General features: G+C 41.7%; 1 protein-coding gene across 3 annotated transcripts in view; it reads right to left on the reverse strand.

The window, feature by feature from the left end:
• dock5 (dedicator of cytokinesis 5) overlaps positions 1-14,761 on the reverse strand; it is a 39,287-nt gene extending 24,526 nt beyond the window's left edge. For all 3 annotated transcript variants that reach the window (XM_084946243.1, XM_084946241.1, XM_084946240.1), the window contains exons 1-10: positions 14,542-14,761; positions 6,693-6,776; positions 6,431-6,471; positions 6,282-6,337; positions 5,911-6,007; positions 5,597-5,745; positions 5,315-5,450; positions 5,066-5,223; positions 1,369-1,450; positions 661-790 (exon numbers count right to left, since the gene is read on the reverse strand). In XM_084946243.1, the coding sequence (XP_084802369.1) occupies positions 661-790; positions 1,369-1,450; positions 5,066-5,223; positions 5,315-5,450; positions 5,597-5,745; positions 5,911-6,007; positions 6,282-6,337; positions 6,431-6,471; positions 6,693-6,776; positions 14,542-14,584 (976 nt within the window). In that variant the 5' untranslated portion in view covers positions 14,585-14,761. The remainder of the gene's footprint in view (positions 1-660; positions 791-1,368; positions 1,451-5,065; positions 5,224-5,314; positions 5,451-5,596; positions 5,746-5,910; positions 6,008-6,281; positions 6,338-6,430; positions 6,472-6,692; positions 6,777-14,541) is intronic.
• Between the last annotated feature and the right edge of the window lie 1,488 nt (positions 14,762-16,249).

A 16,249-nucleotide genomic window follows, 5' to 3' on the forward strand; every position in this document is an offset into this window, starting at 1 on the left:
AAAAGACGAGCTAATTAAGTAGATTTAACAGCGTTTTCTAGTAAATGCCAAAACGACAGCAAAATGGGAATCACCTTTTTTCTGTTTTATTTTTTAAAGAGCTCGGAAAGTTAATTAACTTATAAGTCTGGAAAGTGTATTTTCCACGTCTGAAAAAGAAGCCGAGCCAGGTGTTGGATCTCGCTCACCTGTTGCCTGGCGCAGCAGAAAGCCAGCTTAGTAAGATATATTGAGCGGTCTTGATCTTGCCTTTGAATTGTTCATTTCACCCGGATCTTTTCCTAGAATGCTTTTTTTTAACGCTTTTTCCCTGGCTAAGAATAATATGACTTCTGAGTTGAATGTTCATTCTGACTCCAGTTTCAGTCCATTTGCTGGAACACCAGAGGAAAACCATTTCCCATCAAATCCACTAATCATCTGGCCGAAAACAAAAAGACAGTTGCTAAACCAATTTTCCTCCGACTGCCTTGCCAAGGCAGAGTGAAGGCATTTTCTAGGTCAGGAAGCAGGTGTTCCCATTTCATTTCGACACATGGATCTTTCATTTCTCCACCTCAACAAAACTATTCATGCATCTGTACCACCACTTTTTTTCCTTCTTAAATTGAACTTTTATACTGCTCTTACAAATATTAGGACATAAAAAAAGTCCCTCACCGGCCACACCAAACGGTCTCCTAAGTCCGCCTGTTTGTTTCTTGCCCTCTTTCAGCTCCATGCTGCCCACTCTGATGATCTGGCACACCAGGAAGAGTCGCTGCCTCATCAAGTCAGTGCTGCTCAGGTCCTGGACACAGAAGACACACAAAAGATTATTTATTATGGCACTGCGAGAGATAAGGTGCATTAGGTACAAAAGGCAGTGACTCTACTTGCCAGTCATTGTGTACACACACAGGGCTGGAGCTGAGGACCAGATGGAAAATATTTCCATGATAAAGGAGTGGAGTAAAAGCTTTAAACACATCGCCTTCCCAGCATGTTTATATGCTTATTTTTCTCAAGGTTTTTACTTTTCAAAGGACCATCCACTTGTGTGCTTTGCTATAATCTTAAACCGTACACCTTGATTAATGTGGCTTTATCACACTCCAAACCACTAGCTCCTGATGGCACACATGGAGGTTAACACAGTGACTTGATTACAGAGCACCGCTTATTAACTTAAGCAGAAGCAACATAATGGAGGCGAATGCATTCAAATTTTCAATGATGTGCTGTGAGTGAGCCATTCAGTGAAACTTTTAGTACATTAGGAGCAATCCAGGCGCTAATTGTCTTCTTTGTCACAGACTTCAGGCGGCGCTTGGATTGTTTAAATCTGAAAGAGAGGGAACGCACTGTGGTGGGTAGGGATTCGGTTACCGTGAATAGTGCTGGCAGGTTGTTGAGTTTTTCAATTTCTTTAGGCATTCCCGTACTGTCCCAGCGCACCAGGAAGTTCTCACTGCAAGAATTTAAATAAAAGTCACAGTTAGAGACGGCGTTATCTGAAACCAAAGCCAGTGATGTAAAAGCAGCATTATTTTATGTCTCACCCAATAAAATCCAAAAGTTTCCAGAAAAAAAATTTCAAGTGTCTGCATATTTTAAATGCCATAATTATAAGAGCCTAGATATCCCTGCAGGCCTTACCAAACATAGGAGGATGCAGCCATCCTAAAAGAATCATCACCAGCCGGTCATTATTGGTATTTCTGTCAGGACCATTTTAGTCAAAACAAGACTGATTCCATCTGCAGTAAATTATATTTGGCAGTACAGCCCTGTTCTGGGACCTCCCTGAGAGCACACATCCCTGCATTTCCATGCACAAATATGGAAAAATGCAGGTTGGACAGCAGCGAGACGCCCCCACAGAACAGAGCATCCCGCACCCATAACAATGCACATGACATCAAAGCTGCATCTACACAGGAAGTGATTCGCAGCAACGTGGTGACCATGGAAAGCCAATGTCATTCAGGGTGGCTTTAAGCAATGCTGTCAACACGAAGCAGGTAGGTCATCTCCGTGGCAAGCAAGTGAAGTGAATACTAATAAGAATGCAGAATAACAGAATAGACCAGCATCGCGGAACATGACATCCGAGCAGCATTGAGGAGAGTTAACACAAGGAAAGTGGCAGGGCCAGACGGCATCACCGGCCGTCTGCTGCGCTGCTGTGCTGACCAGCTAGCAGGTGTGTTCACTTACATCTTCAGCGAGTCCCTGGCGAAGTCTGTGGTCCCCACATGCTTCAAAAGATCCACCATCATCCCTGTGCCCAAGAACAGCAAACCCTCATCCCTGAACGATTACCGGCCAGTTGCACTGACCTCGGTAGTAATGAAGGTGTTTGAGAGGCTGCTGAAGAACATCATCTCCTCCTCCATCCCAGACACCACAGATCCGCTGCAGTTCGCCTACCGACCCAATAGATCCACAGAGGATGCCATCGCCCATGTCATGCACACCACCCTCAGCCACGTGGACAAGAAACAGGGTGACTATGTGAGAATGCTGTTTGTTGATTACAGTTCAGCGTTTAACACAATAGTGCCCTGCAGACTGTTCACAAAGCTCAGGGATCTGGGACTTAACAGCCGTCTGTGTGCATGGGTGTTGGACTTCCTCACTGGCAGAACTCAGGTGGTGAGGGTGGGTAGATGCGTCTCTAACAGCATCACCATCAACACAGGAGCACCTCAGGGATGTGTCCTCTCGCCACTGCTCTACTCCCTCTACACTTCAGACTGTGTGGCCACCCATGGCTCCAACACCATTGTGAAGTTTGCTGACGACACAGTGGTGTTGGGTGCCATCTCCAACAACGATGAGGCGGCCTACATGGACGAAGTGAAGAATCTGGCATCATGGTGCCAGGACAACCACCTCCAGCTGAACGTCGGCAAGACCAAGGAGCTGGTGGTGGACTTCAGAAGGAGTCAGCACAGAGACTACAAGCCCATTATCATCAATGGAGCTCTAGTGGAGAGGGTGCAGTCCTTCAAATATCTTGGTGTCCACATCTCCTCAGACCTGAGGAGCTTCTATCCCCAAGCCATCCGGGCCCTAAACACACACACCCGCCCTCTCACATCATCTATATACTAATATATATATATATATTTATTAGGGCTGCCACGATTAGTCGACTAGTCACGATTACGTCGACTAGTCACGATTACGTCGACTATTAAAATCGTCGACGACTAATTTAATAGTCGACGCGTCATTTGAAGCTTTGTAAGATCCCAAAAGATGCAGGAATAAGTAGTAGGATTTAAGAGTGTAATAACGGACTGAAACAGAAGATGGCAGCACTGCATGTACAAGGATGCCAGCTGCCGTTAAACCCCGAAGAAGAAGAAGCTGTGTCCCAGAATTCATAGCGCAGCCCAGCTCAGTTTCCAACAATGGCGGCAGCTAGTTAGTTTTAATATTACTCTTATTATTCTTTTTGGGTCACAACATAAAGTTTAACATATTTTCAGGCGAGAATGTAGCTGTGTAAACTTCAAATATGTGCTCAGTTTTCAAGACACCACATACTTTCAAAAGCGCTCCGACGTTTTCGGAGACGTCTGTTACCCACTAGCTCGATAGCTAGCCGGGGGCAAGGCTCACTAGAGCCCGTGAGAACACTGGACTGCCGGCTAATCGTTTTCAAACCCACCGCCATCTTTCGCTACTCAGGTTAAACATGATATATAAGTCACTTAGATAACTTCAAAATGTTATTGTTTGGCTTTTTTTTAGTATTTTATTTGTTCCTGAGTAAATCGGTTTGGCTGAGATTAAAGTTATAGTTTTTACACAGCTGAATAAACCTCAAGCAGACAGCTGATTATTAGAAGTGTGAGATGCTCGATAATATACTCCGGTTTCCTGTTATATTTTAGATAGCAAGGAGTTTATTAAACTTCACCGAAACAATCTGCAAATTTAATTAAAATTTAATAAACTATCATTTTGTCTTTATTTTTAGTTAGCACATACTTAGCACATACCTTAAACACTTAAAGCTGTAAGCTAATGATAGTTATATAAGAGCAGATGCTGCTGGTGCAATAAGCTGTACGTTTTACGTCCAATGGATGATGATCTGATTAGTCGACTAATCGCAAAAATAATCGGTGACTAGTCGACTATCAAAATAATCGTTTGTGGCAGCCCTAATATATATATATATATATATATATATATATATATATATATATATATATATATATATATATATATATATATATAATGTTCTTCCTCTACCTCTGTGTGGCGGAAGCTTCACGAGTAGCATGAAACGATGGAGGTGGGTTGTAAAGCAACTTGCAGAGACAGCAATAAGAGCTTGCAGGCCAGCAGCTTAAACAGCAAACCACGAATAATATCTGCCATCTGCTGATGTAGTGAGGCACTGAGGTCAGCTGGTCAGCCTGGGTTTTCTCGCCAAGTCTGACTTCTTTCAGCTTTAGCCCTGCCAGATCTAAAGCTATTTGTTGCACTTAAAATGTTCCATCTACAAGATCTCAACGTCTGAGCGTAAAGTGAAAACTGTCATTTCCACTCGTTGCGTTTGTACATGGCGGGTCAGATATGAGCATCGGCAGTATGACTGTTTCGAGGTTTTGCACCACTAATTTGTCTAACATTCAGTTAGCAAAATGTTTACTTTTTAAAGGTTGCTTTAATCACTTCCATTATTTATGCGGGTATAATGTCTAACAGCAAATAGAGACGGTAGTTTTCTACACCAGCAAGCAGATGAATGCCTAACAACGATCAGCCTTGAGTGCTAATTTAAAGCAGAGCTGTGCGGAGTTATTTGACGATAATGCACAACCTCCAGCCATTATTACATTTGTTTTCCCCACTGCATTACATAAATAATTGCAATTCCTAATTTTTCACTTTAGCAGTTGTAGTATTGCGAGCCATTAATACTTCTTTAAAAGTTTTCTGATCAATTATATAAACATTGTGAACATTTCTATAGACTTTTAGAGGCACAGACGAGCGCAAACTATCGAACTTGTTTAGTTGTCGAGTTAAGAGAAAAAAAAACCAAAAACAACAAGCTAACCTGATGAATTCAGACTGATCCGGGTCATACAGAGACATTAGCAGCTCGGCATCTTCTCCAATGTTACACACAAAGTTTTTCAAGTTCATGAACAAGCTGTAGGTGTGCACCGTACTGAAAAGAGTCTGACGCCTCATTTCCAGGTTCTGTAGCCGTGTCTGGATGAAAACAAGGCCGGAAACAGTGAGTGGACAACAACATTAAATGAAACTGACAGCCAGTGATAGTATCAACAAATCGGAACTGTGCCTTCTCCTCTTGTATCCTGTCATCAACGCTGCGGGAGGCGGTCTCATGGGCCCGGAACAGGCTGACCGTACTAGTCCTGTCAGGATTCAGCATGTTTCCCGCTTCATCCCGCACCACCAGGTCCAGACCCAGAATCCTGAGCAAGCCAGAGGATCAAAACAGCATCAAATAAGTTTACAGAAGCAATTTTAAAAGGCTCACCCATACAACCCTTTCCTGGGGAGATTTTACAACAATAATAGTTCCTAAAGGAAAAAAAAAAAAAAAAAGCAGGATTCATACCGGTTTCCATAATCAATCTTTGCTGTGACTTTCTTTTTGAGCTCTACAAGGTCATCCTTGGGCAGCGTTCCTGACACTATCTGAGATCGATATTCGATGAGGCTGTAGGCCATCTGCTGCACAGTCCTGAACAAAATTGTCTTGTTCTCCTGCCAGATAAACAGGTTTTATTATAAGTAATACCTTCCTTCAGACGAATGAAGAGCAATGCAACTTTATAACAAAAGTGTGTCAAAGGGGTGAAAAACAGAGGTGCACGGAACTGTGTGTACTAAAGTCAAAGTGGCAGATAAAAGAAAAAAGTCTCCACATACCACATACAGCTTCTGCCATATCTGGGCCCATTCCCTCAGAGTAGCTCCGAGCTCTTGTACCAGGGGTAAATCGGCCGGAATAATTATTTCCTGCTGGCTACCAGCCACAAAAAGAGAATAGAAAGACATTGGAAAAGTGGCTCATCACTCACAGATCATGTCATATAATTTGGATAGATTCAAGTGCTTTTCTATACATGATAAATAGGTGGATGGTTTCCTTACACAGCCAAGAAAAGCATTACTGAGTCCTCACTTATGATAATTGTAAGTGCACTGCTATGTTGCTGGCAAAACACAAGGCTGGACAGCAAACCAAAAGCAGAGTGGATTATCATCAAAATGATCTGTTTACTGATATGTGATCTCACCCTATTCCCTCAACCGTAGCCTCCTTTAAGTGGATGTAGGAAGCAGGGAAAATGCCCTGAAGAAAAAGAAAAATTTCATAGTGATCAGTAAATTACACACACACATACACACCAAGACAATGATGATAATATAGCACTATTGCCCATACCTTCTTTGATTTCCTGCGTAGAGCATAGCCCCTATACCAGCCTAAGAAGACATAAATTACCCAACAAAAACGTTACACTGAGGGATAGAGCGAGATAGGAGTGATGTCAGGAGGACAATGTAATAGACTCATTTACATTACTATGCATAACACACTGAGTGCCAGTTAGTTCAACATCTCATTTAAGTTCCTGTGTCAGCTTGCTTTAGATTAGGGGAAAGAGGGATGTGTCGGGGCCTGCTGTGTGCTTATGCTTGCTCACCTTCAAATTTCTCAAGTATGTGCACCGTGTCCCCCACTTGTAGACACAGCTCCTGTTCGCCACTGGCATCATAATTGTAGATCACTGAAGGACAAAGCAGGACTGTCTCATAATGTGAATCTTACACACACACACACACACATACACACACACACACACACAACAAAAACTGTTAACCAAAAAAAATTAAATAAAAAGGTTCGGGCAGACAGATTGATTGACGAGTTTTGTTCCTCCTCAAGGTCCGGTGGATTACTGCAAAAACCCCAAATCCCTTTTCAATCACTTATTGCACAGAGGAGCAAGTCTGTTTTAAAAGAAGTTCTGGATCAGAGGTTTGCAGTTTCTCACTGGAAAAAAGAAACCAATTCAACCTCCATGTCACAGAGCACGCACGCGCAGCAGAGAGGATCTTGATCTTTGATTTATTCCTCATCTTATTGCGTTTTCTAAAAGCAGGCAGTGTGTTTGTGCAGCACGCCTGTGTGACTCAAACCTCCAAAGCGTTTGTGCTATTTTTAATTGAATTGGATGCCTTCGGGCTGTGATTAACGTTCCAGTAAATAGACCGCGCCGGAGCAGGTAGTTGCAGTGTCAAACGTGAGGAGTACCGCTAAAAAAGCAATAGCATCAGACTCTCCCTATATCCGATAACATGCCTGCTGTGACCTTTGGTCGGCAGTTACACTTGCAGCCTGTGTTTCTGCCAAGTGACTCACCTGCAAGCGCTGCCCCTCCCTGCGCTCATTTTTAACCTTGCAGCTTTCCTGGAGGCAGCTCCTATCTTTTCCTTTTTAGCCGTTTACCAGGACAGACATTGGAGGGGTTAATACAAGAAAATGCTTGTGCGTAAAAACATATGTACACTCACTCATATACACACACATGCGCGCGCGCATAAAACTGCAAAAGAGAAACCTTGGCAAACACTACTGTAGCAAAGGTCTTATTCACGACTTGAGGGAGCTGCAATAACGCGCAGCCACTCATTCTCACAGTAAGATGGAGGAACTATGAGCAGAGCTCTGCCCTGACTTGCATGGTGATAATGCTTGTTGCTGGAGGCCAGATTTCACTGCACGCTCCAACTGGCTCAGCTTATCACACCTCAGTCTGAATACCAAAACTTGACAAATCACTGAATGTGACTGCTTTTCCTTCTCTTTGACTTCCTCCTCATCGGCTTTCCATAAAACACATTTTTGCTTGAGACTTTGTTTGCATTTCTGCACAAAAAAAGCTCCTGGAATATCACGTTGGCTTTTGACGGCTGTTTTGTTAGGAGCACCTGGACAGGTGTGAGGTTCTTCCTTGTGTCAACAAAAAAGACAGCTAGTGGAACCTAATAATAGTTCAACTTTTCCTGCTTTTGAACATGAACATGAACAGAAGCGACAGATGTTGTTTTCCAATCCCAAATCTAAAAAAAAAATTTTAAAAAAATGATGGTGTGCAAAATGTAAATAATAACAGATTCCAATGTTTTGTAGAGCTCAGAAATACAATTTTATTTACAACAGAACAAAGTATCAAATGTTTAAAGTGAGAAAATGTATCACTGTAAGAAAAGAAGTTGGGATGCAGAAACAAAAGGATGGAGATGTAAGGGGAAGAAAAAAATAGCTGCTAAAACTGCAGCTAAAGAGGTTAATGGGGAGAAATCTCTGTGCGCAAGGACAATGGAAGTTAGTATTGCATGCCCATGCTTTTTGGGCCCTCAGGCAGCACTGCATTAAAAACAGACATGATTCTGTCATGTAAATCACTGCATGGGCTCAGGAATACTTCCAGAAGTGGCATAGACAAATGCAGGGTAAAGCTCTATTGTGCAAAGAAGAAGCTGTATGTGAACATGATCCAGAAACACTGCTGTTTACTCTGAGCCAAGTTCATTTAAAATGGACAAACTGGAAAACTGTGGTGAGACTAATCCAAATTTGAAATTCTTCTTGTAAGTCCTCCCGACTAAAAAAAGAGAGGGACGATCTGTTGCTCAGCACAAAAGCCTGTATCTCTGACGGTCTGGGCATCCATTAGTGTCTATGGAATTGGGAGCTTTGATTATGTCTTTTGAGCCATTTTTCAGCAAGACAATGCAAAAACCACATACTGCATCTATTACAATAGCATGACTTAATAATAGAAGAATCCGGTTGCTGAACTGGCCTGTCTGTCGCCGAAACCTTTCACCAACTGAAAACATTTGGCCCATCATGAAATGAGAAATGGGGGACTGCTGAGCAGCTATAATCCTGTCAGACAAGAACGGGACAACATTCCTCTCCCAAAAGTCCAATAAATGGTCTCCTCAGCGCCCAGATATTTACAGACTTTTGTTAATAGAAGAGGGGACGCTATACAGTGGTAAACATGGCCCTGACCCAACTTTTTTGAGACATGTTGCTGTCATCAAATTCAAATGTAACTTATTTGTTTTTCCTGAAATGGTAGATTTTCTCATTTTAAACAACTGATGTGGTTTCTATGTTCGATTGCGATTAAAATGTGTGTTTATGAGATTTGCAAATCATTGCATTCACTTTTCATTTACAGTTTACACAGTCTGAACTTTTTTGGAATCGTCTTTGTATTTAAAAAGAAGTTACAGGCATACTATGAATCACCAGGAAATTAATTATATATGCAGCCAGAATATGTGCACTGAAGAAAATGACATCTGCCTCTAGTCAAGCCAAGAGTGACAATGGGCCATTCACCAACTTGACAGTGTCCGGGCCTGGCAAGAGCCACACTGTCTAAAGCAAAAGCATCAGTCTGGGCTCTGGCAGCAAAGCTAATCTGTGCCACTCTGAGGCACCCTGTCTTCCTCTTAAACTTCAAATGCTGAGCCTGTAGCTACTGTTGTAAAGTCCAATAAAGCTCTATCGGCACAAGTTCAAGTTAATGAGCATGCTAATGTTAAATCAGAGTCAGCCTGATTCCCCCTAAATGATTTACCATAGAGGTGCACTAGCCAACAATTAAAGAACACCCCAGTCGAAGAGTTTGGGCAGCCGCTGGCAGCTCATCAAAGTTAACACAATACAATGAGAATCTATTGTTCTTAGTGCTGACTGGGCATGAAAGGACCATTGCATGACCAAGATAAAACAACACAGCATTAAAAGAAAAGAAAAAAAAAAACAGCTTTAAATGATGAAAGAATCAATTTCTGAAAGAAATCCTTGAAAATGTTACTATACAAATCCTCTGCATTCAATGTAGAAAAGCCTTCAGTGCAGTAAAAAAATATATATATAACATAAAGTCCATAATGGGATAGAAATACTAAGTGCCACGCTGCACGGGGTTTGATGCGCAGGCAGCATATTCATTTATACAAAATCAAATCACTTTTCAGATGCAACTACTAAAATATTATTATTTCCTCCTATAAACTACCACTCAGTGATGTATCACATCCAGTATCTCTTGTGGCATACAAATGTCATATACTACCAAAAGCAGGGACAGGTTCAGTTAGTATCTCTCCAAAAAGCCATTAGATAAGTAAGTCTATTAAGGTTTGCTTTTGAGCCAATTCTCCCCCGGCAGCATTTCTCAAAAGGTAAAGGCCTCACAAGAAAAGCCTCGAGCCTCCCATCTCCTTGTCTAGACAGCCAGAAATGATCTTAAAACTGTGCTCCAGCTAATAAGTCCTTTTATGTTATCCATAAATCAGAAAGTTAATTCTCAAGTTCAAAGCAAAAAGTGCAAAAAAGGATAAAATTAGAGCAGCTTGGGTTCATCTTTTTATTTGGGTAGGGGAAAAAAACCCTGCTGCAACATTAAACAGAAAAAGAAAATTAAAAAAAACCTTAGAAGTACAGACTTCTTTCACCAGGTTGTAAAAGAAGAAGGAGATTCATCTGCTATTACGTTTTAAAAACAAACAGGTATTGGTTTGCTGAGAACGAAGGCAGCACTTATCTCCAAATCACCGGCTGCAGTTAGGTTTGACATGGCAAGATTGGCAAACTGGGGGATGTAATGACTGTGATGTATTTACGCTGCAAAGCCAGTGGATTTTGTTAATAACAACCTCCACCCCCCAACCCCGCCCGCCCCAGGCAAGCAGAGAGAGCAAAAGTAAGCGGTTCATCGTTTTAAAGAAAATGCTACATGCTATTTATTGCCTAATTTCATCAAGTGGAAGTTGTGGTGGCTAGAATGGCAGTTCTCTGAGGAAAACTTCAGGTAATAACAGGAGGCAGAAGTGTTGCTTGTAAGCAACTGTAAGACAGCTTTTATAATTATGACTCAATTATCACACAAGCCGCTTATTTTTACTCAGAAATGTTTATTGTTACTTCACTGGAACTGTATCGACTTCCCTGCACTAAAGGGTGTTCTGCTTAAATGTGTATGTATGTGAACAAGCATAACTGTGACACAGCTATTTTCACAGTCATTGTGGGCTAACAAACTGCTTACACAAGACTGATTTGGACACCTGATGCACCCAGGGCACGTAAAACGATAGCGCACCACTCAGTTTATCGGGAGACATCACGGTTCTAATGAAACTAACTTTCACATTGTGCTTTTAAGAATTTTTAGATGGTCTATTACATTTTCTTGAAGAGTGTAAGCCCTTCTCAGACACACATTATTATTCAAGGCGATATTTTTAGGCCTCTTCAAACATTTCTGAAGGGGCCCTTTTAATGAGTACCGCCAGCGAGTAAGTGTTGTTATCAAATAATACTGTGAGCGTCGCAATGGACAGTTCTTAAAAGGGATAAGGTTCGATTTAGCACAGCCAGAAAATTCATGTTCTTATTCCAGACGACTAGTGGGAGAGGTCTGCTTTGACAAGGGTGGAGGCGCACTAATGCAGCGGTTTTGTTCTCCCCGTAGTGGTTCCTCTGTATGTATCCACAGCTAACAGGAGATACATCAGAATTTAATTGTGCAACATTTTGCAGAGGCAATAAAGGCATGCTATTCTAAATCTAAAGGAGCCTTGTGTAGAGTGGCAACCAATCTACCTCCAAGCAGAGATGAGCTACAGCTTCAGAAGTCGAAGAAACTTCTTTCATGCTGCACACTATATTAGTGGATTTACCAGCCAGTGCTGATAAGACTTTGATGGATTTCATGGAAAATTCCATTATCAACATATCTGCCTATATTCTTTAACTATAAATAGAGTAGGTATGGGGAAACAACAGATACACTCACAATACTTCACTCAAGATACAATATTATTGAGAATTTTTACCTTTTTATTAACATTTTAACAGAATATTGCAATGACATATGCAAATTAACAACTGCAAATTAAGCCCTCACGGTTAAACTTGGTTTCATCCAATAAGATAAAGCTTTGTCACCCCTGTCTTTTTATTGTTGTAAAATGAGTCAAACGTGCCAACACTGTCACTAAAACCTGCCATAAATGTTGCCATAAGCTAGACTTCATAGACGTAAGGAAGCTAGTGTCCTGTTTTCATTTGTGTGACTGAGCCATTAGCGTGCTCTGAATTAGGCGGTTGCTCTGTAAGTGTGTCCAGTGATAGATAATTTTTCACTTGAGTCAATTTAGTGTACGTCAGCTCCACTAACATTCTCTCAGCGTGGTGGTGCATTAGATGAGCCCTCTTGTTTGTAGTATTCCATGAGTATTTCCATTTACTTTATAAAACATAGATCTTTCGTGTCCCTGCATCGATAAAATATCTCCATGCAAACTATCACAGTACTACGCTGTACTGAACACACAGCATTTATACTGAAACAGGAAGAAAAAAATTATAATAGAGTCATTGTAACAACAGGGTCACTTCAAAAACTGGTCACAGTTTACAATAAAAAGGCAGGCACCAGCTGCGATGTGTCATTAGCATAAAAACAATGAAGTCAACGCTGCTCTACTGGATAAACTGTGTGAATTTCATTCGTAAAATACCCCAAGCATCTTCTCCTGCATTATATTTCCTTGTCGGCGCACATAATACACAGCATACACACCAACAGTGGCATATCTGCAGCAGGCCAATATTAGCCGGGAATTTAAATGTATTGGTCGTTCTGTATTCCGTACCTCCAGGTTTTTTTCTTCTTCCTCAGACGTGAAGTCCCGAATGATGCTGACTCAACTGACATCACCTGAGGTAATTTACCGGATTTTCCAGAGCTCCCTCTGGAGCCACATATGTGTCATCACTCCCCAAGACCTGGTGATTTCAATGCCTTTGAGCCTCCAGGGCAGCGTTTCTCTTCTGGATATAAAAAATAAGAAGCTATCCTATTATGACAGTGTCACAAATTCACCATTACAGCTCTTAAGCTCCTTATTATTCACATTTCCCCATTAACTAGTGTGATATAACTGATATGATCAGAACCCTTACAATCTCTTCTTTCATCCAAAAAAGTGTAGTTGCCCGTATTTGAGCACAGCCTTGGTTAACTAATCGGATTAAAAATGTAAGCCCTTGTACGGGGGTCCGATGGCATTTTAAGGATTACGTACAACGCTAGTGACTCCTGCCTTGTTTCTGGGGCAAGAAAAATAATGTCAGGAGAATGGCACCATCTACACAATCAATCAGAGATACGGTTTTGAAAACCACACTGGGATCTAAAAGGATTAACATTTAAATATATATATATATATATATTCCTCGACATCAGCTGCTAAAACAAGGTCACATGCAAACCAAAAGGCAGAGAGTTTGTGCGCAGAGAAACACATGTGGCCTTAGAATTGTGGCTTAGAAATATTTTTAGTCACAACAGCAAACCGAGCTCAGAACATTTTATTTAAAGCCAAAATAAAGTCATGGGCGGGGGATCCAGGTTAGAGAACACAGCCAAGGTATTTCAGTCCTAAGCTGCGATTCATCCAGAGAAGAAGAAAAAAAAGACACCAGATATATTCACTCTCATGTGTGTAGTACACCAGGAAGCGATACTGGTAAGTGTCTGTAGCTTAAAGCAAAAGATCCAGCAGTGACTCAGGGAAGAAACCGATGACCAGACAACCTGTGTAGGCTATAAAATCGTTACAGTAAACATCAAAGGGATTCCTAACAGAGACAACAGTTGTGCTGATTTGCCTTGAGGGCGTGGATAACTGGTACCTGATAGCATGAGCATATGTGTATGCATTCATACATGCAAAGTAAACTGCAAGCTCACACACACACACAGGTGGAAGGGCCACACCTTAGTTTAACAAACTTAAGTGTAAAATACAGTCGTGAGGACCACAAACATATGCTACGTGGTCATGGTCCACTGCATTGACACATTAGAGTCTTATGTAAATGTAGCCAAATGCCACTTGTCCACAAAGTTCCTCTCGTGCCTATGCAAATAACATTCCTCCACTATCTCACATGAGGCATGCAGTCACAGCAGCGGATCCCATGTGGGGGCCCGACAGGAGTCCTTGAAGGAAAGGACCTTTCAGCAAAATGACGATTCATTCAAGTTCACCTTAACTACAGCACAGCTTCAGCTCGGCGGGATTATAAACTCAAGAATGGCTGATACGTTCACTGAACTCCCGGCTCTTCCCCCATTTCTCCTCGCACATTGTAGTAACTGAACTGTAAATAATTTCTCACTTAAAACCAAACTGCACAGAGGGACAAACGGGAGAACAAGCCCCCACAGGGAAGCTTGTGAAACCCAGTTGGGCAACAGTGTGGTAACAATCACTTCAGGTCACAAACAACAACAGCAACAAAGTCGCCAGTAACTTGAGTTTCCCAACTTCCCGACTCTTGTCCCTCTTGAAGTTGGTGGAGTTTCTGGGAGTTGACGCGGAGAGTTGTTCACCAGCAAAAGAAAATAATAAAGAGGGGTGGTGGGCACGTAGTTAAATACAAACACTTACCCACTCCGTACTTCTCTTTTTTAGTAGGAATCCAGCGGGTCATAGCTGAGGGGGAAGACGTGAAGTTGGGTGGATAAATAAATAACTATATACACTTGCTAACCGAGGGCGGGCGGTGCACTCCTGCTCGTCCCGAGATCTACAGTTCCGCCATCATAACTTGTTCACGGGGAGGGGAGAGGAGGGCACAACACGGCCGAGAGAGGAGAGAGCGGGATAGGCGTGAACCATTCACTTGACGAGCTAACCCCCAACCCCCAGCGCAATACAACGCAGGGCAGTCCCACAATACACCGCAGGGACTTATTTCATCAAGGGGAGGTAGTTGTCCCAGGCAACCTTAGTCCCAGCAGCTATTTTGCTCTCGCCATCAGTCAATCGATAACTTTAACAGTTCCTCATAAATCCTCAAATGAGCTTCAAATTGAATTCGGGGAAATTAGAGAAGACTGAACTATCTCTCGCTTTGCTCCAGTGACTCCCGATAGTGTCGGTTTCAGGAGGCCACTGCCTCACAAGTTGACAATCTTACAGAGGAATAATTAATTGAAGACAGAGTTATAAATCACTGATGAGCAATAAATAAATGATAGCCAGGTTATTGTTTTTTAATTCAAAATGAGATTGAACTGCAGAGTCCCTGCTGCAGCTGGTGGTGCTCAGCACTGTGTGATACTGCAAATGTTGGTACCAGTATCGGTATACCAATACCGAGAGTGATACTTATAGCTTAAAAGCAGCTTACATGAGGGAGATCACTGTGTCATGACTTATCATCCAATTGCAAGTTCTTCACACATTTGAACAATTTTATTGATTACACTTTGATTTTTATTTTCCACAACAATTAGCACAACAAAACACACCTTTCAAATGTTCATTTATTTTTGAAACTGGGTTTTTTGGAGACGTGGAATATAAATGAGCCTGTCTTTAAAGCACTTAGGGCCAAGTTTTGTTGTTTAAATGTGTTATAGGCTATAGACATTTTAATAGTATATTTAGCATATTTTTTCATTTTCAAAAAACAAATATTTATTTATCACAATCCTGTGGGCTGCATACTGACTTTGGGAAAGAAACAAAATATCGATCCTGTCATGCTAGTATCAATACCAATATCAGCGTTGGTATTGATACTACTGATATTTGGATTGTTCGGCCCCTCTCTAGTTATGCTCTCATAGTCAAGACTATATCTGATTTAACTGTGGCCCATTCCATGCAAGCCACAAAATTAGGAGAAGCCTATGGAGGCAATGCCAGAAAACACAACTGCTGATTTGTCCATCAGTGAGATGAGACTTCACCCTTTCCCCTCCCTTTGCCTTCCCATCCCCTACCCACTGAAGTAATTTACAGCTGTTGGCTCTGAGATCTGGTAGCCCATTCAGCCTTTTGTTTGCCCGTCATATGTGTTTATTTTTCTGCTGCCACTGGTCAACCAAATGGTGCTGTCAGTAATGTTCAGCCGCAGTGCTTTTGTTGTACCAGGACAATTTCCATTATTCTGTCCCCCATCTATTGTGATGTGTCTCTTTTTTGAACACAGCTTGTAATGAATTATTACTAATGCAGAGCAGTCTGATTAGAAGCTGTTATTTAAAAAAAGGTGGTGGTGGTGGTGTGGGGGGCTATTAAACATATGGGAACTACAAAATAGCACTTTATAAGCCTATAGACAAAACTGTAATTAATTAAAGCCGGA

This window comes from Perissodus microlepis, chromosome 12 (assembly GCF_051167445.1).
Source record: "Perissodus microlepis isolate ML-2025 ecotype Zambia chromosome 12, ASM5116744v1, whole genome shotgun sequence".
NCBI classification, from domain to species: domain Eukaryota; kingdom Metazoa; phylum Chordata; class Actinopteri; order Cichliformes; family Cichlidae; genus Perissodus; species Perissodus microlepis.